The sequence below is a fragment of the Salvia miltiorrhiza genome, chromosome 3 (assembly GCF_028751815.1).
Source record: "Salvia miltiorrhiza cultivar Shanhuang (shh) chromosome 3, IMPLAD_Smil_shh, whole genome shotgun sequence".
In the NCBI taxonomy this organism is placed as follows: Eukaryota; Viridiplantae; Streptophyta; class Magnoliopsida; order Lamiales; family Lamiaceae; genus Salvia; species Salvia miltiorrhiza.
The window spans coordinates 35,405,596-35,432,763 of record NC_080389.1 but is presented as its reverse complement, the minus strand read 5'-3'; the positions used below and the strand labels follow the sequence as shown (position 1 = coordinate 35,432,763).

The 27,168-nt window shown below is 38.8% G+C and overlaps 3 protein-coding genes, 1 long non-coding RNA gene and 1 pseudogene across 6 annotated transcripts; 2 read left to right on the top strand and 3 right to left on the bottom strand.

The window, feature by feature from the left end:
* Window positions 1-1,694: 1,694 nt before the first annotated feature.
* On the top strand, window positions 1,695-4,034 carry LOC131016468 (50S ribosomal protein L21, mitochondrial-like). The gene is made up of 6 exons (XM_057945169.1): window positions 1,695-1,944; window positions 2,051-2,490; window positions 2,612-2,692; window positions 2,918-3,019; window positions 3,499-3,573; window positions 3,670-4,034. Exons 2-6 carry the CDS (start codon window positions 2,077-2,079, stop codon window positions 3,796-3,798), a joined length of 801 nt encoding a protein of 266 aa, XP_057801152.1. The 5' UTR covers window positions 1,695-1,944; window positions 2,051-2,076; the 3' UTR covers window positions 3,799-4,034.
* Window positions 4,035-4,106: 72 nt separating this feature from the next.
* On the top strand, window positions 4,107-7,578 carry LOC131016469 (uncharacterized; annotated as a pseudogene).
* Window positions 7,579-7,664: 86 nt separating this feature from the next.
* Window positions 7,665-10,986, bottom strand: LOC131016473 (uncharacterized). Its single transcript, XR_009099017.1, has 2 exons — window positions 9,150-10,986; window positions 7,665-9,031 (listed from the first exon to the last, which is right to left on the bottom strand). It is a non-coding gene; the product is annotated as an uncharacterized LOC131016473 (long non-coding RNA).
* A 6,068-nt stretch (window positions 10,987-17,054) lies between these two features.
* On the bottom strand, window positions 17,055-26,276 carry LOC131016470 (protein DETOXIFICATION 44, chloroplastic-like). Of its 3 annotated transcripts, none has more exons than XM_057945170.1 (4): window positions 25,999-26,276; window positions 25,714-25,835; window positions 23,026-23,183; window positions 17,055-17,314 (listed from the first exon to the last, which is right to left on the bottom strand). In XM_057945170.1, exons 1-3 carry the CDS (start codon window positions 26,181-26,183, stop codon window positions 23,059-23,061), a joined length of 432 nt encoding a protein of 143 aa, XP_057801153.1. In that variant the 5' UTR covers window positions 26,184-26,276; the 3' UTR covers window positions 17,055-17,314; window positions 23,026-23,058. The 3 variants fall into 3 exon arrangements, with proteins under 3 accessions (XP_057801153.1, XP_057801155.1, XP_057801154.1); XM_057945172.1 differs by lacking the exon at window positions 17,055-17,314 and adding an exon at window positions 22,412-22,903; XM_057945171.1 differs by lacking the exon at window positions 17,055-17,314 and adding an exon at window positions 22,413-22,900.
* LOC131016471 (uncharacterized) lies at window positions 20,107-22,189 on the bottom strand. The gene is made up of 4 exons (XM_057945173.1): window positions 21,979-22,189; window positions 21,547-21,585; window positions 21,407-21,463; window positions 20,107-20,555 (listed from the first exon to the last, which is right to left on the bottom strand). The coding sequence occupies exons 2-4, from the start codon at window positions 21,578-21,580 to the stop codon at window positions 20,260-20,262; spliced, it is 387 nt and encodes a 128-aa protein (XP_057801156.1). The 5' UTR covers window positions 21,581-21,585; window positions 21,979-22,189; the 3' UTR covers window positions 20,107-20,259.
* Window positions 26,277-27,168: the final 892 nt, after the last annotated feature.

The window sequence follows — 27,168 nt, the reverse complement described above, 5'->3', positions numbered from 1 at the left end:
ATTTTGAAAAAAATTATGGCATGTTTGTGTTATAAAACCATTAATACGAAGGACAAAAAAGTCACAGCTATGTATATTACTCCCTCCGTCCACGAAATGAGTACCCATTTGTGGACGGCACGGGTTTTAAGAAATGTATGGAGTGTAGTGTGAATAGTTTAAGGGTCCCACTTTTTGAGTGTATTAATTAAAGAGATGTGTGGGGTACACTTGCCAAAAAGGGAAATGGGTACTCATTTCGTGGACGGACGAAAAAGGAAATATGGGTACTCATTTCGTGGACGGAGGGAGTATGAAATTAAAAAAAATTACGAAGCTAATGGATCAACTCGCCGCCGATAACCCCTAGCCGTCGGGAAAAATTCTCGGCGGCTAGTGACAACGGTTAGGGGTTATCGACGGCTAGTTGATCCATTAACTTCATAATTTTTTTTTTCATCATATACATAAGTTTGAAATTTTTAGCACTTATTAGGTGAACTTATTTCTAATAATAATTTTTTACAATAGCACTTATATATTCTAATTAAACTTTGTTGATATTATCACTACAAAAAATAAGTAATATTTTAAAATTAAAAAATTACCACGTCAAATGATACCAGTCGAATTTCAACGAGTTATTCACTAGTTTAATAACTTAAATACACCAAACAATGATAGTCATAAAATCAAGAAAACAGACTAAACAGTTCCACTTCCTTGTTTGGATGTTAAAGCTGGAGATAGTAAAAATGAATTATTTTCACACAAATTTCCGTATCACAATCTGAGTACCGAAAATTAGGGGTGAGCAAAAATCAAATTAGATCGAAAAAACGAATTGAACCTAAGATTTTCGGTTTGATTCGGTGCGGAGAAAAATGGTTTGATTTTCAGTTTGATTTTTAAAATAAAAAACCGATAATGGTTCGGTTCGGTTTCGGTTCTCCAATAATGAGTCGGTCGGGGACCTAACCGAACCAACCCATATATATATCTCACCCCCTACCGCCTTCTACTCTACCCTACTCTTCACCTCCTTCTACTTCCTCCGCCCCTCCACCGCCTCCTCCCACCGCCTCCACCGCCATCCTCTTCCACCGCTTCCCACCTCTCCACCCTTCCCCTCACCGCCTCTACAACCATTTTCTTCGGCCGAACAAACAGAGCCACCGTTCCTCTCACCCCTCCACCTTCCACCTCCACCCCTCCAACACCTCCTGCTCTGCCTCGCGTCCTCGCCGCGCCAACTCAACTCGCGCCGCCTCGCGCTTCCGTCTTCACCGACTCCAACGCCACCGCCGCTTCGCGCCTCCTCCTACGCCGCCTTCCACCACGGGCAGATCTGCTCAAATAATTTAGGGATTGCAGGTATTTAGGGTGGTGCGGTTGTCGCCGAAGTGGGGTTGCATATTTACAGAGGGTGGTGCGGTTGTCGCCGGAGTCAGGGAGATAATAGGGAAGGAAGAGGGCGCTGGTGGTGGCGGCGGACAGATATATATATATATATATATATATATATATATTATTTTAATATTTTATAAAATAAAATTGAAAACTAAATACATACTCCCTTCGTCCACCAAAAATATGCCACAATTTCCTTTTTCGTCCGTACACAAAAAATATGCCACATCCATTTTTAGTAGTAGGGTCCACACAACTTCACTCACATTTTATTAAAATCGGTGCCGAAAGTAAAGTGACATATTTTTGGTGGACCGAGAGAGTACTATTTTAAATCAAAACAAAAGATTTTGAAAAAACCCTACGAACTACTCGCTGCTGCGCCGTCCACACTCCACACGCTTCTCCCTCTCCGGCCTCCCCTCCGCCGCCAGCATATCGGCGCCGCCAGCAACAGCAGCTCCCTCGGCCGCCAGCATCTCCCCTGCGCCATTCTCCCTTGCTCTCCTTCCTTCACCGTCGAAGCACATCACCCGGCCCCCCCACCAATAGCTAGTGAGTCACGAATTTATTTTGGTTTAATCAATCAATTTATGTTATTAAATCAGTACGAATTTTCTTGGCAAAATGGCTGAAAATAGAATTTTTTGTATATATATAGGTTCGGTCGGTTCGGAGCACGCATCAATGGCGAATCGGCGTTGCTTTCAAACCCTAACCCGCTGTCTCCAGTCCATCAAAACCCTAACCCCTCTCTCGGAGGCCATAGCGCCTTTCTCCGTTTATGCCCTCAACCAAACCATCGCCGCCACACCCCCAAACTACATTTTCGTTAATAATGTTAACGTTTACCAACGCGCCGCAGTGCCCACGCGTAACTTTAACTCGAGCCCCACCGACAGCGACGATGTCGAGGAGGATGACGAGGAAGATTACGAAAGCGAAGAAGAAGACGATATTGAAAATGAAGAAGAGAGCGCTGTTTTGTCTGCTGAGGATAAAAAAATAGAGGCCGCAGAGATAGGGTACACGGTCATGGGCCCGCTCCAGAAATCGGACAGGGTTTTCAAACTGTATGAGCCCGTGTTCGCGGTTGTTCAGGTGAAAATGTTGGACTTATTTGTGGATTTGGTTATGATCTTTTGATACCCCAGTGTGGTTAATTGCAAGGTTGACTGATCTTTTAATGTTTCGCTTTTCCATTTTCATGTGAAATGTTTAGATTGGATCGCATCAATTCAAGGTGAGCAATGGGGATACCATTTACACAGAGAGGTTAAAGCACTGTGATGTCAATGATAAGGTCAGTTATTTTGTGAAAAACGCAGATGGTAGTTATTTTCTAGATGCCTATAACCATTTGCTTTGTTTTAAATTGCTAGGTATTTATATTTTCGATGTTAGCTTAATTACACTTCTTGAAACCAATTTGTTTTTATAGTTATATGTTGATTGGTGCTAGTTATGAAAATGAAGTTGGATCACACTACTTTCATTTGGACTAACCTTTATATTTTTATTTACGCAGTTGGTCCTCAATAAGGTTCTTATGCTAGGTTCACAAACACAGACAATCATCGGTAGGCCAATTTTGCCTGATGCAGCTGTTCATGCTGTTGTTGAGGAGCATGTAAGTCGTGTCATGATTATATCATCTTCAGTTACAGTTTGTACAAGGACTGTGTCTGTGTGTATGGCTACACCTGGATGTTGTGTCTCCGTAATTATGCATAGAACTATGACTATGAGAACACAAGGGATTTGTAATTCTAAGTGGCAGGGGACTAGGTTAGAAACTAGGTGAACTGGCATTGGAATTGTCGTGCTTGCTATTTTGGTTCCTAATAATTTAAAACAGTAAGCAGATATTGTTTCACTTAATCTTTTTAGAAATGCATCAAGTTGGTTGCTATGCTTATATTTGTAGACATTTGTTCATTGTGACTACTTCTGATTGAAGCTAGTGGTAAGCATAATCTGACGTTATAACAGTAATGAGATGTTAGTTCAACATCAGGGAAATTGCTGCTCAGCTTTAGTCAAGGATTTTTATTTTTTTTGATGAAGTAGAAGTTTATAATACTGATTTCATTTTATTTTGGTTTGCAGGCACTAGACGCAAAGGTGATCATATTCAAGAAAAAGAGAAGAAAGAACTACAGAAGAACAAAGGGTCATCGCCAGGTAGTCGAGATGTCTTGTTCCTTTTCTTCACCAATTAATGAATTACCCGATGAAAGATGTGGTGTTGTTCTATCTGTAACGACTCTCGTGTTTTAGGAATTAACTAAACTAAGGATAACGGATATAGAAGGGATCGAGAAGCCAGAAAATACTATGCCTCTGCCTTCGTCTCCAAAGAAAGAGACGGAAAAGAAGCCAGAGAAGAAGGTGGCTATGGAAGCTTAATAGGCACAGATGCTTTTCTACTACTTTCAAGATCCATTTTGTCCAAGAGCTCAAAGGCTGATATACAATTTGTTTCCTAATGTGGCTGCTGCTTCAGAGACTTTTACATTCTCATTCAGCCATTCAGTGCCCAACTCGCTGTATTGTAGGATTGGTTCACATATTAAAGTCAAGGCTTTTATTTCTTGGTGGAAATAATATTAATTTTATCGAATAAATAATTTAGTTTGCGTTGAGCTTGTTCGAGTGACTCGAGTCCCAAATATGTCATTAGCATTCTTGCTGTTATCTTCCCATAAAATTGATATATGAATCCATGTGCTGCACTGGGTCCCATCTTTCCAGGCTTAGCAAATCTAGCACCAATTATTCAGACGTTTTATGCCGAGGATCAACTATTCAATGATGTTAAACTCGATGGAGTGGTCACACTTGTTGATGCTAAGCATGCTGGTATTCACCTCGATGACGTTAAGCCTGAAGGTGTAGTCAATGAGGCAATAGAGCAAATGCGTATGCTGATCGCATCATAATAAACAAGGTACGAGTTGGTTATTATTACATGTTCTATTCCTGGAAAACTTAAATGTAAAGTTTGTTCGTGAGTATTAGCCAATTTGTGCCTTCTTTTCAGATTCTCACCTCTTGAATGATGTAATGATTCTATATATATAGTAGGAAATTATTTGCTTAACCTGTGGCTTCTTAGAATGTCTTACTCTAGAGCTTGTTGCTTCACAAGTTATGCCTTGGGTTTGCCTTTTTGCTAGAAAACTGATTACATGATATTTTGGTTACAGACTGATCTTGTTGGCGAACCTGCGGTTTCTTCTCTGGTTGAAAGCATAAGGGTGGGTTTTCTCAAATTTTCCGTTTGACTACTTCCCTCCTTTTCTTTTTTCCTGGATCCTTTCTAACAAACTCTTTCTGTAATCCAGGGCATAAATCGTATGGCCCAACTCAAGGGAACACAATATGGGCAAGTTGATTTGGATTATGTTCTTGGCATCGGAGGCTTCAATTTGGAAAGGTCTACTTCAGACCTTCAATGTTTCCTCTGCCTTTTCACCCCTTTTCATTTACTCTTTTTCTATGATCGTATACTCAGGTTTTCCATGTTGGAAGTTTGTTCTTTACTGTGTTTCTTGCTAGCTTGCTGTCATCAAAGTACACTGTTCGAATTGTAACATGCTGTATGGGAAATTGCATGATGCCTGGCTCCAAATAAAATTATGGGATGCATTTCTTTTTCGCATGAATATGTACTTCGTTTTCAAAGTATGATTAAAGGTATAGTTTTTCTCAAGCTAAGTCAAAGTGAATACTTTCAGAATTGATAGTGCTGTTGACATGGACCACTCTAAAGAAGATCATGATGGTCAAAGCCATGACCACGATCACCATCATCATGGTCATGAACATGACCATAACCATAGCCATGGTAACTCAACTTTCTGTTTCTTTACTGTCTTGAGAAATGCCTTCAAGAATTGGCATGAGTTGTGATATGCTAGCTAGAAATATTATGATTTAGCTGCATGTTGTCATTTGTTAGTAAGTCATCTTTCCCCTTCCAGCGTTACGGGTCTATGTTTTTCCAAAGCTTGCACGTTATTGTATTTGAGTTACCTACCTACTGCTTCATTGAAGTTTAACGTTTTATGATGATATTGCAATCAGGCCATAATTATCTTTGTTTTCCTACCCGGTTCTCTGTGTGGTAACCGTTGAGTGTGGCACTTTTACCTTTATACGACTGCATAAATAATGATAAGATGATAAACAATCACGTCAGTTCAGCTTGCCGTACTAATTTCTTGAATACTGTTGCAGAACATCATGATGACCATCACCACGATCACCCCCGGTGTCAGTTCAGCTTGACCTTCTGTTAGCATAGTATAGTATGTGAAGGGACCTTGGATCTTGAAAAGGTGGGTTGCACGATGATCTTCTTTTTGCTCATTTCAAGAAGGGCGCCTTTCTTCCTTTTCTAATGTTTATTTGATGGAAACTTTACGCAATGCTGAATTTGGTTCACCATATTACAGGCCAACATGTGGCTAGGCAACCTATTGTTAGACAGAAGCGAGGACATATATCGAATGAAGGGTCTTCTATCCATTGATGGCATGCCCAAGCGATTTGTTTCAGGTAATAACAAACCCTACTGAAACTATCTACTTGTCTCTACTCTGTGCGTCTTAAATCTTTGAAATTAACGGTTCTTGGATTTTACTGATAGCATTTTCACTAGCCCATATGTTTTATGTCATCCACACTCTGTTTGCTGCTGCTGGTTATGAGATTTAGTGCGTAATTGTGTTTCGTTATAGGGTGTCCACGACATATTCCAAGGTTCACCTGACAAGCTGGTGTCATCCACACACTGTGTTTCATTATGACATTTAGCGCGTAATTGTGTTTCGTGATAGCATTTTCACTAGCCCATATGTTTTATGTCATCCACACTCTGCAAAATTGTGTTTCGTTATGGGGCGCAGATGAAGCGAGTAAATAAGCTGGTGTTTATCGGGAAGTAGCTCGACAAGGAGGAATTGGAGGAAGGCTTTAGGGCGTGTCTGTTATAGTTGTAAGGATACATCCATGTCTCAAAATAAAACCATTGTTTGTCATCAACTATTCTATAGAGTAACATTAAACTTTTCGTGATTATTTGTGTTGCTATTTACTAAAGAGCTTCCTCTTCTGTTATCGCACACATTTTGCAGAGGAATTGTGTAATCACTATTTTTTTTTGAATTTATAATTCCAAGAGGTATCTAATATATAATCAAATAAGCAACCTGCATGCAGGCGGGACCTCTATACTACACAAAGGTGGGAAAACATCCGCACGCAGGCGGAACCACTACCCACACAAAGGTGAGAACACTACCCACACAATCATAGAGTGTTTTCCCACAGTTTCCATTGGTGCGTCTATTTAAGGATCATGCCATAACTCGGAGACTTTTGGATGCTCGTCTTATCTGAGTGTCAAATGAGAAATTATTTAGTCGTTGCGTCCCAAGAGTATTAAGTTCCCTTTATCCACTAGCGAGCTTACTGTGAAATGGGACTCTTATCAAGTTTTTAAGTTTTACCTCTTTTGCTTGGATTGCTTTCCATCTCAGCCTTTTGCTTTCTCTATCTTTTCCTTAGTAAATGTTTGTGCTTAGGAATCTGCATGTTGAAATCAAACTTCTAGTTCGTGCTTCTAAATCCAAAAATCTTTGACATCTCTTTGTAGTTTATCCTCCTCAAAGAAGGCTGAAATTTAACTGAAAATAGGTTGTTGCTATGATAGTCCGAAGTTTTGATTTCTCGCGCCAAATCTTGTATGTGCTGTGTTATTCACTCCTTTTTTCGGCTGTAAATGTAGCAGTTTTGTAGATTGCTTGGGAAGCTTAAGGAGGATGAACTTTTTTGTTGCAGCAACGAGATGTTTATTGTTGCTGTTTGCTGTTGAACCACCTTTTAGATGAAACTCTACCTGTCTCTGCTCCTCCTTTGATGTATATTAGTAGTGAAGGTGTTTGTGTAATGTGCTTGAATTTTTTGGCAAAATATGGGATTTGTGATTTTCCAGATCTCTATTCCTAAACATCTGTTGGTCTGATTTCAATAGGGAGTTTATGCATTTGATGGACTACAGGATGTGCATCCAACATTTATTTTGGCATTTCCGTGTAAATCGTGGACATATTTCATTTGGTGTAGCATCTAAAGCCGAAACAATCTGATGTGACTGGCCATTTTCTGATCACATTTTTCCTTCATGCTCATCTGTGGATAGAAGTTTGATCTAATTGTATATTCAAAAGATATACTCATCACCATATCTAAGTGTTTGCACAAGAAAGTAGCTGAAAAGAATTAACACTTGAGAGATCAAGCCTTGTAATAAAAGTGATACAGTTACAAATATTTAATCATCCCTTACTCTGCACAATACCTATCAAATTTGGGAACTCGTATCCTTAGTCGTTCGACGATGCACTCGAATGGATGGTTTGCATCCTAGATGCACCTTAGTTTCATCATATTGTGGTAAGTCAACTAGGGGGTCGAAGTTCTTGTACTTGTATTGATATGTTCATATGTCGCCCCTGGCTCAACAACTGCTGCAGGCGAGCCACCCTGAGGAGAGAACTTGGGGTTGGCTACACATTCTTATATTTGTTCTAGCTTAAAAGTGGGGTTGTCTGAACACACGGAGATTTGGAGACAATTTTTAGCAGTTTAAATAGTATCGTTCTCGGTATTGGACAACAACAATCTCCATGGTCCAGTTCTGGTGCTTATCTTGAGATCAGCAAGGAACTCGACACCCTTCGAATGCCATAGGTTCAACTAATAGAATAGAAGATATATGTAGATACCACTCGCAAAGTCATAAATAGAAACAGTCCACCTTATGCGCCTGCAACGCCATACGAAGGAGCAGCTACCAGTATGAAGGCTGAGGAGATCAATGCAACAAACACCTCCCAAAAAACATTGGTCCAATTAGTCACTTATAACCATGAGTGGTCAGCATAGAGTAATTTTGCAGCATTACCATGGAATATGCAGCAAATCCGAAGTCTGAAACCCCATACTATAGCCCGTCAAGAACAAAAGTAATAGCATTCAACGAACTGAATCATCAAGAAGGGGGGGAGGGGGTGGGGGGAGGAGTAAGCGACTAAGCTCATGTTCATTTTGGAAAAGATTAACCTGAGCTCATATTTATGACATCATCAACAAATATACCACCTCTGAATATCACACTAATGAATTTACTAGTATTAGTTTACAATAAGTTTAGACCATTCAATAAGCTATATGCATGCAGCATGTTCATAACACTTAGTGTCAGGACTCAGGATAGATCTATAAATCCTCTGCTTTAAGGCCAAGGAATGATCGTTTTTCAGACTAACTGGCTAAATCACTTGTGAATACTACGCCATAAAAATGTGTCGCTTTCTAATTTATGATGTTACCGAGCCAAAACCAAGGCTGTAGAAGTGCAAGGAGTGCGTCTAATCAGCATGCTAGAAGGCGTGTAATGTATGCAAAATCAATGTAAATTCATTTATAATTATGCCAGTCGTGGTGGGATTCTCACCAAGGTTCCAGATCTTGCAATCACCAAAACTTCCTCGTCAGTGATAAACGGACTGGAGAGTGTACCAAATCCAAGATACAAAATTACATCCAAAGCTACTCCCATTATTAAACCGATCTGTTTTAAGTCACAGACATTGAAAATCAGTGAGGTAATCACTTAATGATAAATAGATATATTGATTGCAATACATAAACACAAATATTTATGCAAAATTGAGAACAAAGTTTTGAACCTGTAGGACTTTATAAGTCACCTGGCGTGCCAAACCATAGTTCCCTTAGGAGTAGTCACTAGCAAGGAGAGTCTGCGATCGATGTCAACAAAGGAGAATAAATTAAGGCAAAATAACAAAAACCATATTTGAAAGACTTGTATCATTTTCAGGATTGTTACAATTGTGTGTGTGTGAGAGAGAGAGAGAGAGAGAGAGAGGAGAAGAAGCAATTAAATCATGAGAGGTTTCCCGTTTCTGTAACTAACCTTATAATTATTAATTCTCATTGATCCCTGGCCAGCTAGTGCTAAAACATCATTTAGTAAAGATAAAGCCAACCAGACTTCAAAACAGATCTGAAAGCCAACCATTTGTATGGGGCCCTCTCGTTCTGCCATAGATGTGGCTAGAGTTGTGATTGTAAGGACTGCTACTGTTCTATGATAGAGATGCACAGAGGGGAGGAGCGCCGACTTGGCAGGTTTATTCTTGACGCAATAAAGGAGTTACTGCAGCCCAGGCTGCTACGCACCTGGGCCTTTTTACGTTGGTTAATTGAGTTAATTAGTTAGTATGAATCTATTTAATATTTTATCCATACAGGCCATGCACTGCTATTGTGGCTGCAGTACATGAGAATTTCTCATCTCAACAAATATGCATATTCAGTAACACCTGCACGCTAAAGTAAGATCACATTACTTATGAATTATAGAATGCTCTTAGTGGAGTGTGATATGCCCGGTGATCACGGAGATGGCCTGCCTGGTGGTCAATTATTTGCCTATTGTAAGATCATATTACTTAGGAATTATAGAATGCTATTAGTGGAGTGTGATCTGCCCGGTGATCATGGAGATGGCCTGCCTGGTGGTCAATTATTTGCCTATTTTTTCTGCTTTTATGGAGCAAACCTGCCTGATGGTCATTTCTCAATTGTTTACTACTGCGTACACAAGTAGCACATCGACATAGCATACATTATAATATACATTTTATAACATAAATAAATGAACATATGAAATCAATATCACTTTACCAATATTATGAGTTATAATGATCAAAATAAACTGAATTCAATCAAAGTATCATAACTGAAAAAAGAAAAAAAAATATTAGTTCAACTTAGTACTATGACACATAAAAATATTACACACTATATAAAATATTCCAATTGTTAATAAGTTCATTGTATAACAAATACTGGATCTACTACTTGCTACAACAAAGGTAATTATGTATTGTAAATGAAATTAGAAAACCAAAAATTGTGATTATTACACTATTACTTTTAATATACATAATATGATACACACTACATTGGTATATCGGTTGGAAACTTTCCTCGTGCTCGATAGTCGGCTCGGTCGCAGGCAAGGTCGAGGGTTTGAAGGTTCCATGTTATCAGTCGAACACCCTAGCCTCCATATTGGTTCAACTTCAGAACTTGACCAAGGCTCATGGGCGTTCTCCACATGAAATCGCGAGCGACAAGACATAATCTCCCACCGGCAGTGGTGGAGCGCTGGCGCCGTCTTTCCCGCGGATGGATCTTCCTATATTTGACGGCACAAATCCTATTGCCTGGCTTGCCCAATCCGAGCAATTCTTCTTAGTCCATCGAACACCAACTTCGGATCGCGTGCAGTTGGCGCTCATTGCCATGTTGGGGCAGGCTATGTTTTGGGCACAATGGGTCTTGCGTTGTTCTGTCTCCATTAAGTGGAGTCAGTTTTCTTAAGGGCTTATTGAACGGTTTGGCGATAGTTCGGCTATCAACGCGTATGAAGCTATGCATATCACACGCCAAACCGGTTCCTTGGAAGATTATTTGGCTTTATTTGAAGAACAAATTGCCCAGCTTTTGGAGCTTCCACCAGATCAATACTTAGGCATGTTTCTAGGTGGCCTTCACTCCCCCGTTTGAGATCGGATTACCGAATCAGATTCGGTGAATGTATTTACCTCAATCCGTGCAGCCCGCCGCATCAGTCGTTCTTTGCGAGGATCATCACAGCCTCCTCGGTCGTCTCTCCCTAGCAACACCCCACTGCGATCGACAACATCCTTTCGGGGAGGGCCGTCAGCTGTTGGGTCGACACCCGCAACATCTTTTCGGGACGGGCAATCTGTAGTCTGCAGCGGTTTCCAGAATTCCAATCCAACTTCCAACGCTTCTGGGCAATCGGCTAATTATTCATCCACTGCTTCCTCCGGAAATCGAGTGAATCGCAAGTCGCGCCACCTAACGGAGGACTAGATTAAGGAATATCTCACACAGGAAAAGTGTTTCCTCTGCAGTCAGCCGTATGGACCGCTGGACAAGTGCCCATCGCCATTCTTAAACGTCATCCTGCTGGGTGATGGGGACCCGCCAGAGGATTCAGCGGACTTGGACCTGGAGGACCACACACCAGAGGATTCCCCCTCTCTCGAGCCCGAGCTACAACACTTGCAACTTTCCAAGCTGTCTTCCAACGGTTTCGATGGCCCACGTACATTGAAGCTGTTTAGTGCGGTGGGTGACTTCAAACTACTAACAATGATTGATAGTGGAGCTAGTCATTGCTTCATCTCCGAGACAACGGCTTCATCCTTACAATTGCCTGTTGACCTAACTTCAACACGAACTGTAGTTCTCGGCGATGGCTCACAGGTGAACATCACCAGCGTTTGTAAGGCTGTCCCTTTGAAACTTGATTCTCTACTATTTTTTGTTACTTGTTTCGTTTTTCCCTTGAGCAACATTGATGTAATTTTGGAGGTTTCTTGGCTCGCCACCTCACAATTTCAGTTTTTGGTCGATGTCACCGCCAACTGGTCTAACCTCACAATGGAGTTCCATTATCAAGGCACACGTATTTGCCTTCGCGGAGATCCTTCACTAACTCGCAGAGCGTGCGCCAAAACGGAATTCTCAGCTTTAACATCGGAAGATCAGGCGTGGGTGTTGTGGGTGATGGAGGGAGAAAGTGGCCTTAGTCAATTTGGCACGTGAGAATCCCTGAATTCTCATCAGCAAAATGATCTTGAGATCTTGTTATCCAATTTTCCACGTGTTACTAGCACCCCAGCGGGCCTGCCCCTGCAACGAGTGAGCGATCATCGTATTGTTCTGAAGGAAGGCACCTCACCGGTCTCGGTTAGGCCATATCGATAGAATCACTCTCAGAAAGATAAGACGGAGAAACTTGTAGCAGAGATGTTGGAGGTAGAAATTATCCAACCGAGTAATAGTCCGTACTCGAGCCCGGTATTATTGGTTCGAAAGAAAGATGGGTCTTGGCATTTTTTGCGTCGATTATCGCGCCTTGAACAAGATGATAGTGCGCAATAAGTATCCCATTCCTGTCATCCAAGAGTTACTTGATGAATTGCATGGCGCTTGTTGCTTTAGCAAACTCGATCTACGCGCCGGATATCACCAAATACGGGTGGCCTCCCAAGATATCGAGAAGACTGTATTTCGTACACACTTGGGGCACTATGAGTTTCCGGTTATGCCATTTGGGCTCACCAACATTCCCGCTACATTCCAGAGTCTTATGAATAATATTTTTCGTTCGTTTTTACAGAGGTTCGTGTTGGTTTTCTTTGATGATATATTAGTTTACAGCCGCAATTGGGACAACCATCTCCGACACCTACGACAAGTGTTTCAAACGTTCCACAATTATTCACTAATTATCAACCGAAAGAAATGCATGTTGGGTGTGTCGACTGTAGAGTATCTCGGTCATATTGTCTCTGCTAAAGGTGTGCAAATGGATCCATCTCAAATATCCGCCTTCTTGCAATGGCCCACTCCGGTACCCCTTCTTCGTCTGCGCGGTTTTTTGGGACTCACTGGGTACTATTGTCGCTTTATTTGCGACTATGGTAAGATAGCAGCTCCGTTGACAGCTCTGTTAAAGAAAGATGATGCGCGACAATGGCATTGGCCGAAGAAGGCGGACCAGGCTTTCCTCGCTCTTAAATCGGCATTGACTACAACCCCAGTCTTACAAATGCCTAATTTTTCCAAGCCTTTTGTGATTGAGTGTGATGCATCAGGACGAGGGTTGGGAGCCGTTCTTATGCAAGATAACAGACCAGTGGCCTATTTTAGTAAGGCGTTGTCTGGTCGTCTTTTGACCAAGTCTACACATGAAAAAGAGCTAATGGCGCTGGTGTTGGCTATTCAGCATTGGCACCCCTATTTGTCGGGACGTCGGTTTGTGGTACGAACTGATCAGCACTGCCTACAACAGTTGTTGGTGCAACCCTGACCACCTCTGCTCAACAAAATTGGGCAGCTAAGTTATTGGGTTTCAACTTTGAAGTCGTATATAAAGCGGGTGGTCTAAATCATGCGGCTGATGCTCTTTCACGCCGCGATGAAGAAATCGAGTTAGCTGCAGGGTGCCTAGTTGGGTTGATTGGGGGCGTCTCCAAGCCGAAGTTATCATTACCACCTTAGAGCAGGGCGGTGCAGCCCCTAAGCATTATTCTTTAGGGTTAATTGCCCATAAAATACTGAACTTTCATCCAATTCTGGTTTTGCACACAAACTTTGAACTGTGGCGTGATAAATACTAAACTTTTAATTTTATCTGATTTTACTACTAATCCAAATTCCGGCCAAATACCAAGCAAATATATAATATGGTGTGCCAGTTTTGACATGGTGTATTTATTCTTGCGTGACAATTAGTTGGCAAAATAATATTTTTTATTTAATTTCTTATCAATAAAAAAAGAACACAAAGCAAATAACTCAAATTGTCAATAATTTAATATATCAAATCAAATAATAGTATTTTTTTTAATTGAATTAATTCAATAATAGTAAGGGGATTCTTCGAATTTAGGTGTGTCAACCAAAGAACATTTTAATTATTAATAATTTAATATATAAAAAAATTATTTAGCTAAGTAATAAAGTTTATTAAATTTTCATTAACTAAAGATTAATTTTTTTTTATAAACTATACATATTTATACATTTGAATGACTTCTATTTTATATATTGGAGTAATCAGCTGTGTAATAGTGAACTAGAAAAAAATTGATTTAAACTTGAGAATAAAAAAAATACTATTATTTGATTTGATATATTAAGTTATTGACAATTTGGGTTATTTGCATTGTATTCTTTTTTTATTATTAATAAGAAATTAACAATAGATATGTCGCGTCAAATATTGACACGTCATATTAGCCTGATATTTGACTGGAATTTGGATTAGTAGCAAAATCAGATAAAATCTAAAGTTTAGTAATTTTCACGCTACAGTTCAAAGTTTATGTGCAAAATCAGAATTGGACGAAAGTTTAGTATTTTATGGGCAATTAACCCTATTCTTTATCGCAAGACATTTTTTTCTATAAAGGTTGTTTGGTACTTCCAAGATCATCCCAGTGGGTGCAGCGATTTTTGGTTGAGTTTCATGCGTCTCCGGCAGGTGGTCATTCCGGGGCATTTCGCACATACCGTCATCTTGCCACTAATCTATATTGGCCTGGTATGATGCGCTCGGTCACCCAATTTGTGGCAGCATGTGACGTCTGCCAACGAAACAAATACGAGATGAAATCACCAGCTGGCCTCCTTAATCCCTTACCTATTCCAGATCGGGTTTGTGAGGATATCAGCCTCGACTTTATTCCGCGGTCAGCAGGTATCGATTGCATTTTGGTGGTCGTCGATCGTTTTTTCCAAATATGGTCATTTCCTCGGCCTCAAACACCCTTTTACGGCGAGAACGGTAGCTGATGTCTTTACTAGAGAAGTTGTGAGGTTTCATGGAATGCCCAGCTCGATTGTATCTGATCGCGACCCCATTTTTTTGAGTTCCTTCTGGAAGGAGTTGTTCAAACTGTCTGGTACTACACTGAAGATGAGTTCTGCCTACCATCCCGAGACGGATGGCCAGACTGAGATCTTGAATCGCTGTTTAGAAATTAACTTGCATTGTTTTGCTTCGGAACGCCCGAAAACATGGGGAAAGTGGTTGTCATGGGCTGAATTTTGCTATAATATAGGTTTTCGTACGGGTGCCCAATCTACTCTTTTTCAGGTAGTGTACGGGCACCCACCACTGCTGATTGTTCCTTTTCTTCCCGGGGAGGTCCGGGTGCAGGCTCTCGCTGAATCCTTGCAGGAGCGAGATGTGATACTTCAACATCTGAGATACAATTTGAATCGAGCTCAAGAGCGCATGACACAAGAGGCCAATAAACACCGACGTCCTCTCGAGTTTCAAGTTGGAGATAGGGCTTTCTTAAAATTTCGCCCTTACAGGCAGCAGAGCTTGTATGACAGAAAAAATGTGAAGCTTGCTCATAGGTTTTTTTGTTCGTTTACAGTCGAGGCAAAGGTTGGTCCGGTGGCGTATCGTTTGAAGTTACCTGGCACTTCTCGTGTCCACCCCGTGTTTCATGTGTCTTTGTTGAAACCCGCGATTGGGGATGTTATGGCATCATCGACGTTGCCAGAGGATCTTTTGGCCGTGGATCCTCCCTTCTTATCGGCAGTTGTTTTGCAACGGTGCACCATTGATCGGGAAGGCAGTTCGGTGGACCAGGTGCTTATTAAGTGGCAGGGCTTGCTTGATGATGACAATACTTGGCTGGACGTCGCGGATGTTCGTGGGCAATTTTCGGATTTCAGCCTTGAGGATAAGGCTGCTTCGTCGATCGAGGCAGTTGATAGAAATGCACAGAGGGGAGGAGCGCAGACTTAGCGGGTTTATTCTCGACGCAATAAAGGAGTTACTGTAGCCCAGGCTACTATGGGCCTGGGCCTCTTGGCGTTGGTTAATTGAGTTAATTAGTTAGTATGAATCTATTCAATATTTTATCCACGGGCCTTGTCCATGGGCTTTGTGGCAGTAGATTATTTAATATTGCAGTATTGTAGGATTAGGGCATGCATGAATTATTTTGGTTAGCAGCACGTTGGCAGAGGAATTTCTCTGTGGACCTCGATTTTGAGGTTTCTCTTCCGTTCATAATTTAGTTTTCGTTTCACTTCCGTCTTCACTCTATCATTCTGCCAGTCAGAAGGGCACCTGTGCATTGAAATTAAGAGCTCATCTCCAAACATGCTAATTGAAACAAAATATGCATTATTAAATTACATATCTTCGACTGATTTTGGTGTAGCACAGGCATAGAACTTTAAGTTCCAATACAATGCTGATCTTATTTGTTCTTGTGGTCAAATTTTTTGACCATCAAATGATGAGCTATATCTCAACTTTAGAATATGGAGCATTCTTTGCGTTTCTTACCGGCTTTTAGGTACTTATAAGACATTATTGCAATACATATACTTTCCATTACTAGAGGTAAAATAACATGTAGTATAACCATAGATCAACACATTCTTAGGAAATTACTAGATTTAAGATACTTAGCAACCCTTTGCCCATTAATACTTGGAGTAACAAGCAACAATTTGTCACTCAGCTTACACAGAAGTATTAGTTCTGTCAAGTACCTGTTTAAGCCATACATTGAATTCATGTGAGCTAAGGAAAAGTCTATTTTATCATGCACGCTATGTTTGATAGTGATAGCTTTACCACATCTGACGTACTCAGAAGTCACAGTAGCAGCACCACTAATGCCAAAACCAAAGTAAAATATTAAAATTAGATCCAGGAGTGCATTGAGTAAATTGCCAGCAACTGAAAAAGATAGAAATAATTTACGTTAACAAGATATAAGAACAACAGTTTTGGACAAGAGACATTAAATTTTTAGAAGTCATTGAATCATAGTAAAAGCATTAATTCCTTTACCAACTCCTGCTAGAAGGGATGATGCTTGGCCAACTCAAGTAGAGAGGAAGGTGCGGGTACAAATCGTCCCCCACCTCCACTTTCAATATGTCAGAAAATCCCTTTTTTTTCAATTAAAATAGTAAACCAGCAATCGGGCCAAAATTACCAACTTTTCAATTGAGAAGTGGGTGAATCTTAAGTAATTTTTTATGTTCGCAATATGCCTTAATGGAATGAAAAGAAGCAGTTGTAGCATGTAATAAACTATTTGGATGTAATACTTGCCAACAACATACAAAGCGTCTTTGTATCCTTGAACCCGCGAAAAGCTCCTTGCAACAATTGGTGGAGCACTAAAGGCCCTTAGTGCAAGAAACTGTTCAGCTGGTCAGCTGGCACACGCATTGGTGAGTCCTGTTACGCCAAATATGAGTGAGGTTTGCCATACAGTCTGCTTTAGATAACGATACATAAATCTGAAATAATCAAGTAGAATTTATGCAAGAAGTACACCATCCACGATGCTATGATTTAGGAAATAAAAAATGACCAATGAACAAATTAAGGAGACTTCATTTTGCGCATGTCCTTAGTTATAATGAACAAGAACAGATGATCAAGTATTCTACCGGAGATCATCATCACTAACATGAGATATGTGCCTGACTAAGTTGATCTTTCTAAACGAGAAGTCCTATGGAATGCATAGTTAACAGACTCTTAATTCTGTTAGAAACTTCTTGTAAAAATAAATCAAATCTGCAATGCTTTCATGTAACATGTAAAAACTATCAAAAAATTATTTGCTGAATGAAAATAAAAAGAGATATAGGGACCCAAAATATATGTCCATAACAGAGTTTCAATTAGCTAAAAAAGACATACAACAGGTATACCCAAAGACGGAACGTAGATCCGTCTTTGACACGTGGGCACGTGCCCCCACAATGTTTTTAGTTAAATTTAATACTCCCTCCGTCCCACTTCAATTGGCACTTTTACTTTGGGCACGGAGATTAAGAATAAAGGGTTGAGTGTGTAAAGTGGGTGGGGGCCATTTGTTTAATGTGTGTAGAGAAGGTAGGGACCACATGCTATTTTTGAAAAGTGCCAATTTAAGTGGGACAAACAAAAAAGGCAAGTGTGCCAATTGAAGTGGGACGGAGGGAGTATATTATATATATATATATATATATATATATATATATATATATATATAGGGAATGGATCAAAAAAGAAAGCTAAATGTAAGAAGAATAAGGAATGAATCTCGGCCCTTTAAATCTGCCAATCCAACGGCTCTTGATTTTCTTAATAATCTGAATTAATAACTCACTAAAAGGATAGATTTGTCATAACATATTTAAGTGATCCGAAAATATCTTAAATAATATGGCAAGATTTGATTATTTCCTTAATCTTAGCAAAACCACAATCCTTAGTGAGCAGGCGTGAATATCCTTTATTCCCCACAATTACTCCAAACATCCTCATCGGAGTTTCGTTCATTTACGTGACTCTGTGATTAAAAAAAAATGAAGAACAACCTTATTTTTTCCGGCGCCAAACATCCTCATCGGAGTCTCGTTAATTTACGTCGACTCTGTGATAAAAAAAAAAAACCTTCAAGAACAGGCTTATTTTTTCCAGCGCACCCTGGTAATGGACCCTGGCATGAGTAGTACAGGTATGACAATATATATTTTGAATCCTCATACTTTATCTTTTACGTCGGATAATCTGAAAGCAAAAAAAAAATTCGATCACAACTGTAGTTTAATTTCACGTTTGTCATTCAGTTAATAGGCATGCTCGACCGTTGATTTAGGTAGATATGTTTTGTGAACATTGCGTTATCTACATTTGCGATTAGAGCTTCATGATATTACAGCGTTTATATTTTATTTAATTAGGCGAATCAGCGACAAAAAATCCAAGTCCGCCGATGCACGGTGCAAAAAAATTTCACCAGGAAGGGTTTGCTATGTAGACACATGTACTATGTGTTGCGGTGGCTGAAATTTGAAAAGATTCCGGAAAGATACATTTCTAATCGGTGGTGCAAATCGTATATGTTATCTACACCGCAAGGTACGTCAGTTTCTTCGGCAACCCAAGTAATTGGTAAGCATGATTTATTCCAGGTTGTTAGCAAGTGTATTGGTCGTGTATCCGGTGATCAAGATTTGATGAAGAAGTTGTTGGGTGCATTCATTGAAGTTGAGAACAAGTTTGGAAAACTAGGAAACAAGAATCCCACGAGAAATTCAAATAATTTGATATTTGAGGAGTTCTATGGGTCTCTACGACCTGAGGTGCCTACTGTGCTTCCTCCTGCTGTTGCTAAAACTAAAGGTAGTAGAGCGGGTGGTCGTAGGAAATCGAACAAAGAGAAGGCAGTCATTCTAGCTCAGAAGCCTATGCGGAACTGCAAAAGATGTAAAACAATGGACCACGACTCTCGGAATTGTCCTACAAAGGCCATTTTGAACCCATGAAGTTCTTAGTTAATCATTGTTCTTAGTTGTTTCTATTTGTTTTTGAAATAGACCTTTTGATTTGTTGAATCTTTGCTCTTTTGAGTTTTGTTATTTTTCTTTGTGACATTTAATTTTTTTTAGCGCTCTATTTTATTGGTTGAACTATTGTTAGACTGATTTTTGTTAGTTTGTTGGTGACATTTTATTTTTTTCGATGTTATTTATACTTGACATTTATTTATTTATTTGGATATTCAGTAGATTAGTAGGTTTGTTCCGTTCTACATGATCGTTGTTCGATAAATTAGTTCATTTTGTTCAGTACATGGATTACGTTAATAGGGTCGTTCAGTTTTACTCAAACGTTGTTCGATAAATTTGCTCAACTTCTTCAGTAGATTAATAGGTTTGTTCAGTTCTACATGGTCTTTGTTCGATAAATTAGTTCAGTAGATGGAATAGGTTAATAGGGTCGTTCAGTTTTACTCGACCGTTGTTCGATAAATTTGCTCAACTTGTTCAGTCAATTATAGGTCATGTCCGTCGATGGTATTATATTATCAATATTGTTTGAATAATCATAGTCAATTATCTTTGAATTAACGTTATTCCCACTCGTCACTACTAAGCTTTCATATCCAATCGAATTATATACATAACTTTATACTTTAAACATTTTGAATTTTTAAAGTATTTTGCTATTCCAAACAAGCACAACATAATATTCAAATCAAAACAAGCACAAGCACAACATAATATTCGAAAACCAGGTTTTCCACATTCAAATCAAAACGAAGTCTGAATTATTATGTAGTATCCAAGCAAAAACTACTTAAATTTATAAGTATGAAAGTGGTATAGTTGTCACTTGCTTAAGTTTCACCCAAGCAAGGCCGAGTTCACATTGAATCCTGAATTCTTGCACAATTTAGTAAAAGCATAGGTTGCTTTCTCTCCAATGGCCTTCTTCACATTGTTCCCCTCCCACGCAAGTATGGTTGCACAATACCTTACACGCAATCTTTGCAACTGATGTGGGCGTTTATTGGATAAGTTGCACGCCCACCCCTTCTTACCATCCCCCATGAATGTCTCGAAATGCCTCATTAGGTATACTTCTGTATCGATAGTGTTCTTGCTATCAGCCCACGACATCTTCACGATACGCTCAACCTCTGAAATTAACTATTATAATAAAGTTATAATTTGAATATTAACTACCCAAGAATCGAATAAAGTTATGATTTAACACCTCTGAAATTCGTATATTACAAAGTTATAATTTACAATAAAATGTATTAACTATTCAAATTCCCCTTCTCATTTTGCAACCAAAATTTGATGAACAATCTATAAAAGAAACTGAATAATCCTAAAGCATATGTGAATATTGTCATTATACCAATTGAAATAAAATACACTTTATTAAAAAATTTCCACTCATAGCAAATACACACCAACAATTGTTAAATGACCAGACAAGCAAACACATAGGAATCCAGTTTATTATACGAATATTAACTACGTAACAGTCGAATAAAGCTATAATTTACAATAATTGTTCCAATTTATTTAAAAAACTATCTGAACAATCTTAAAATAGAAAATGAATAAGAATACATTTTATATGAATATCTACAATACAACAAACGAATAAAATTAAAAGATTATACCACATATGTGAATAAACTGAATACAGTTTATTCAAATTCTCCCTCTCATTTTGCAACCAAAATTTGATGAACAATCTATAAAAGAAACTAAATAATCCTAAAGCATATGTGAATATTGTCATTATGCCAATTGAAATTAAATACACTTTATTAAAATCTTTCCACTACATAGCAAATACACACCAACAACTGTTAGATGACCAGACAAGCAAACACACACCAATTTATCAAAAAATAATCATTAATTCACAATAGTAATTCAAAATCCCCTTCCAGTTTGAAACAAATAATTCTAAATAATCTACAAATGAAACTGAACATACTTAAAGTTTATACGAATAGCATCAACAAACCTGCTTCAGTTACTTTTCTCCGTTTACTTGAAGACGGTGCTGATGATGGCTCGCCATCTGTTTTTGCGATTGAATGAACATTAAAATACAAGATTTGTAAAGAGGTGATAAAATGAATGACTCCTTTTTATGAATTGTACCGGAACGCGCTTTCTTCTTCCCCTTTCCAGTCATTGTCACTGCACATCAAATATACTTAATTAGTTGAAACTCTATACCCCACAAATCTAACCAATATATTATGAAATTTCTGGGGGAACCATCTGCACATATAACAATACTAAAAAAACACCATTTTTATTCTACAAAAGGAATATACTATGAAATTCTTGGGGGGACCATTTAAACATATATAAGAAAACCGAATATTGACAAAATTATCTTTTTAATGATCCTTCGACTCAATATAAACCATAAAAAGTTACAATTTCAAAAAAAAATTGAGAAACCTTGTTGGGGTGTTGATACATGTTCACCGATGCAAAATATAAGATATTCAGAACAATTTCAAAAAAAATTCATAACAATTCCTAATCAGACGTCTAAACAAAAAAAAAAAACTAAATACTTACGCTGTAATCCAAGGCCGCCGGTGCAAAATCCAAGTCCGCCGATGCAAAATCCAAGTCCGCCGATGCAATCACAGAAGAATCGCCGTCTCCGCCGATGTAATTAGAGATAAATTGCCGTCTTGTTTAGGGTTTTGCTGAAGCGTGCGGTTGTTGTGCGAAAGAGGTAGGTAGAGGGAGAGTAAATTCAGTAATTACTTGCGTTAATTTAGGAATGACAGTTCAGTAAATAATTAAACTTACTAATACACCCCTAGCCGAGTTTATTAATCATTTTTTCGGCTATTCAGAAAGAAAAAAAAGGAGATTAATAATTATTTAGATTTAATCTTGTCCATTAATCTTTTTAGATCCTATGGTTAAGATTAATTCCTTAATCTTTATACTAAGGGGATTCTTTGTAGATCCCCACCCTATATATATATATATATATATATATATATATATATATATATATATATAATTGATTAAAATATATAACAAAGAAGTAAAGTTTTAAATCTCCAATCTCCAATAAATATATACTTAGTTTCAAAGGGTATTTTCTGCAATGAATTTCATAAAGAATCGTCTACGCAGTCAGATAAGAGATAAATGGATAATTGATAGTGTGATTATATATATTGAGAAAAAAAAAATTGATTGTTGATCATGCAAATATTTAAGGCAATGAAACTCGTATTTTTAATTTTAATAGACTTTAATTATTATGTAGTATAATTTTTTTAACGTATTTTATATTTATAGCATGCTTATATTTTGTGCCCCCATAATAAAAAAATTATGGATCCGTCCCTAGGTATACCCATGGTATTCATAAAAAAGATTGAGCTAGTGAAGAGCGCAACAACTTCTACAACGCCAAGGGCAACGACAAGCATGATAGCATTTGATACTGACGGAAGAAATATCTTGTTCTGTTGCTCTGCTGGCAATCAAACGAAAAGAATCGAAAAGGAGGGGAAAAATATTTGTTAGAAGATGAAAATGCATCATAACTATAACATGATCACTGTAGATGCAAGATAAATGCACCGATAAAAACAGTACCTTTGGTAGTTTGACTGCAGTCACCAACAGCCTTCAAAGCAGATGCCTGCTCTTCAGCAACAAAAGATGTTGTGACATTGAGCACCGGGACATTGAATAGTTTAGAAACAATGTTGAAAACAGCACTCGACACACCAACTGCAGCCAGTTCAGCAGATCTTGAATAACATGACAGATAAAGTTAGTCTTACTTAAGCAAGGCATGTTGGGAAATCAGTTCCCCATCCAAACTTGGTAGAAGCAAGAAATAAGAATAAAAATAGACACAATTTAACAACACAAGAATTTAACGTGGAAACTCCAAATCCGGAGAAAAAACCACGACCCACTGAAAAATTACTATATGATAAATTTCTACAATCACACAGTATTTCTCACACTCTCGACTCACAACCACTACACTCTTACAAGCCTTTGAAAACCTCTCACCCCTCTAAAACAAAGAGCAAGGAATTTCAAACTAGAAGTAATCACAAGACTAAAGGTAGTGATTGGTGCAATTGTATCAAAGACCTTGGAACTCCTTAAATAGCCTAAGGGTCTCCACCTACTTTGATAGCAAAACCAATGTGGGACAAAATCCCCACTTTCATTTTTAACACAATTCCAACAATCTCCACCTTGTTAAAAATGAAAGAAAAACGCCATTGTCTTCACCGACAATAATGATTCTTATCACAAAGAACCATCATCCTCAAAAGAGAATAAACCTACTCCACCAAATGAGTAGAACACTTAGAATAAACCATTCTAAGAATTTTACTTCGGCACATGTCGAAAAAACCTTGCTGAAATTTTGGTGCAACCTTCTAGCTTTTGGCCCTCCTAGAAGTCATCAGCCATCGACATACTTTTCACCACACACCTGCATCCATGCCAAAAAACCATGCACATGTGGTCCAACTAACATCGTCACATCCTCTATCATGGCCATTGGACATGCCATAAGGATATTCATGTCCTCAAAGGACATCATCAAACACGATGTTAGCTGCTTGTTCGGAGCTTTCTGCCGAATCCGCTCCACCTTGACGAGCTCCACCTGGACAGTTTCGCTTCGTATGGCCGGGTTTTCCGCACCTCCAACAAACAACGCCCTTGGAGTCTTTCTTCCTCCCTCTGCTAAAGGCCACCATTGCTGAATTTTCCGATGAAGGACGTCCTTCACTCATCAGCCTTCTTTCTTCCAAAAGAAGTTTGCCCGTGACTTCAGCAAAGACCAGAGTTTCCTTCCCATAAACTAATATTGGCTTCATGTGTTCATAGGAACGTGGAAGAGACAAGATGAGTCTCAACGCCTTATCCTCATCTTCAATTTCCGCTCCAATACTCTCCAGTTCAGAGATAATGCCATTGAGAATACTCAAGTGATCTGAAATCTTCACACCTTCATCCATCCGTAAGGTATGAAATTGTTCCTTCAAATACAACCGATTCGAGATGCCTTTTGCTTGGTACAGAGCTTCCAGCTTTTCCCAAAGCTCCTTCGCACTCGAAATCCCATGTACATTTGCAAGTACATTCTTGGCCAAGCAAAGACGAATTGTGCTTGCCGCCTTCAGATCCAGATCCTCCCAATCTTCATCACTCATACCGGACTTGTTGTTTGCGTCATCATCTGCACCGGGCTTTTTGACTGCACCCGGACTTCCTTTCAGGGCCTTGTGTAACCCAGATTGTATCAGCACATCCTTGACTTGCACTTGCCACAAGCCAAAATTTATTATTCCATCGAATTTCTCCACGTCGAACTTCATTTGGACTTGAAGTTGACTTGACGTACCGCTTCTCCACCAAAATGAACAGCCGTCTCGCAAGAGACACCCCCGCCCGGATCTTTCTCAAGAAATCCTTTCTGATGTGGAAGATCAGACAATGCTGCAACCACAGAGCATACTTGGAATATCAAGAGACCTCAGCCAGGCTCTGATACCAATTGTTGGGAAATCAGTTCCCCATCCAAACTTGGTAGAAGCAAGAAATAAGAATAAAAATAGACACAATTTAACAACACAAGAATTTAACGTGGAAACTCCAAATCCGGAGAAAAAAACCACGACCCACTGAAAAATTACTATATGATAAATTTCTACAATCACACAGTATTTCTCACACTCTCGACTCACAACCACTACACTCTTACAAGCCTTTGAAAACCTCTCACCCCTCTAAAACAAAGAGCAAGGAATTTCAAACTAGAAGTAATCACAAGACTAAAGGTAGTGATTGGTGCAATTGTATCAAAGACCTTGGAACTCCTTAAATAGCCTAAGGGTCTCCACCTACTTTGATAGCAAAACCAATGTGGGACAAAATCCCCACTTTCATTTTTAACACAATTCCAACAAGGCATTCTAGGAACAACCTAAACAAAAAAGCCAATTTCACGGTTTTTTGTTCAATTTCTCGACACAAATAATTTTACAGTTATGAGAATGTAGGATGAACCACAATTGACATAGTTCAGAATCAAAAGGGCGAGAGAGAGATGCAGCTTGCAAATTTTTCATCTCTCAATCTAATAGTCGAATAGCCTCAATAACAACAATCCACCAAACAAAATGCAGCATATATATCATCATATGTAGTCAAAAGCAAATAAAATAAAGGCCTCAACACTAAAACTCAAGCAGATAAAGTCAGGATAAGCAACAAAACACCAAATACTGAATCAAACAACAAAAGTACCTATATGCCCAACGAAACCAGTATCAACAAGTGAAGTAATAGGGTCAGCTATAAGGGCCAGAGCTGCAGGAAGTGCAATCGAGAGAATCTCCATACCAAGTCCATCTAGTTTAATCCCCGCCCTACAAAATCACAGTGCACAAATAAATAAACAATAGAAACTTCGAAATAGTGGTTGAAGGTTATCAAAAATAAAATAATTTTCAGACACAACAATAACACCTAATATCTCGAAAAGAGACTGAGCGTAACGTGATTAAAATCAACATAGAAAAAGTCAACTACCGAAGACGATGCATAACGGAGGAAAACAAATTCTGATCAAGATACGGTTCCAGATCCGAATCATCGATCCGATTTCCTTGAATCGGCAGCTTCGGCTTCTCCGGTATGGTGCTCGGATTTTTATTTGCTGATGATTTTGCGACCGTTCGAAATCGAATCGAACCATAGCCATTGGCGCATTTCATCGAACACCTGTAGTGAATCGGCGAGTATGAGTTGGAGCAGTAATTTGCATGAATGGAGAAAAGGTGGCTAAGTTGGTGCTGCGCACCAACACAAAATATACGCATATGAGATAAAAACTTTATAAAACGACCATTTTTTATGCAAAAGTACAAATTTACCCTTCACAATAAAAACATAAACTACCCTCTCTATTGTAATATACCCCCTCCGTCCCAATAAAAGTGGCCACTTTTTTTTGGGCACGAAGATTAAGAAGGGGATTGTTATGTTTTAATTGAGTGTGACCCACCAAAATTAGTGAGTAATTTTTAGAAAGTGGCCTACAATTGTTGACCAAATTAGTGAGTAATTTTGACATTTTTAGAAAGTGGCCTACAATTGTTGATCAAATTAGTGAATAATTGTTGACTTAATTAAAGTAAACTTTTGCCATTTTTAGAAAGTAGCCACTTTTAATGGGACACCCAAAAAGAAAATGTGGTCACTTTTATTGGGACGGAGGGAGTACGTTTTTTCATTCACTCTCTCTCACTCAATTTTACAAGAAAAAAAAACTTTCGAATTAAGCTCCAAATTTGTGGAGAAGTCTCTCTCTCTCTCTCAAGCAAACAAACTTTTGATTTAAGAGGTGGTTTCCTGTACACCCGAATGTACCATACGTTCAGGTTGTACCTGATCCAGTTGTACTATCCTAATTTTTTTTTTGAAATGACACTAACATGATATTGAAACGACACTAATACTATTTATTTTACAAATGGTACTATTTTGAAAATGATAATAACACTATATTGAAATGACACTAACACTACATGTAAATGACACTAACACTTGACATTCGGGTATGATAGTCCAATTGGGTTAGATCCGGGTCAAGATTCGGGTCGGGTACGATCCGGGTGTGCCTTACACTCAGGTGTAGAGGAGATTTTGTGTTGATTTAATAGCTTCAGATTTGTGCAAAGTCTCTATCTTAATTTTACA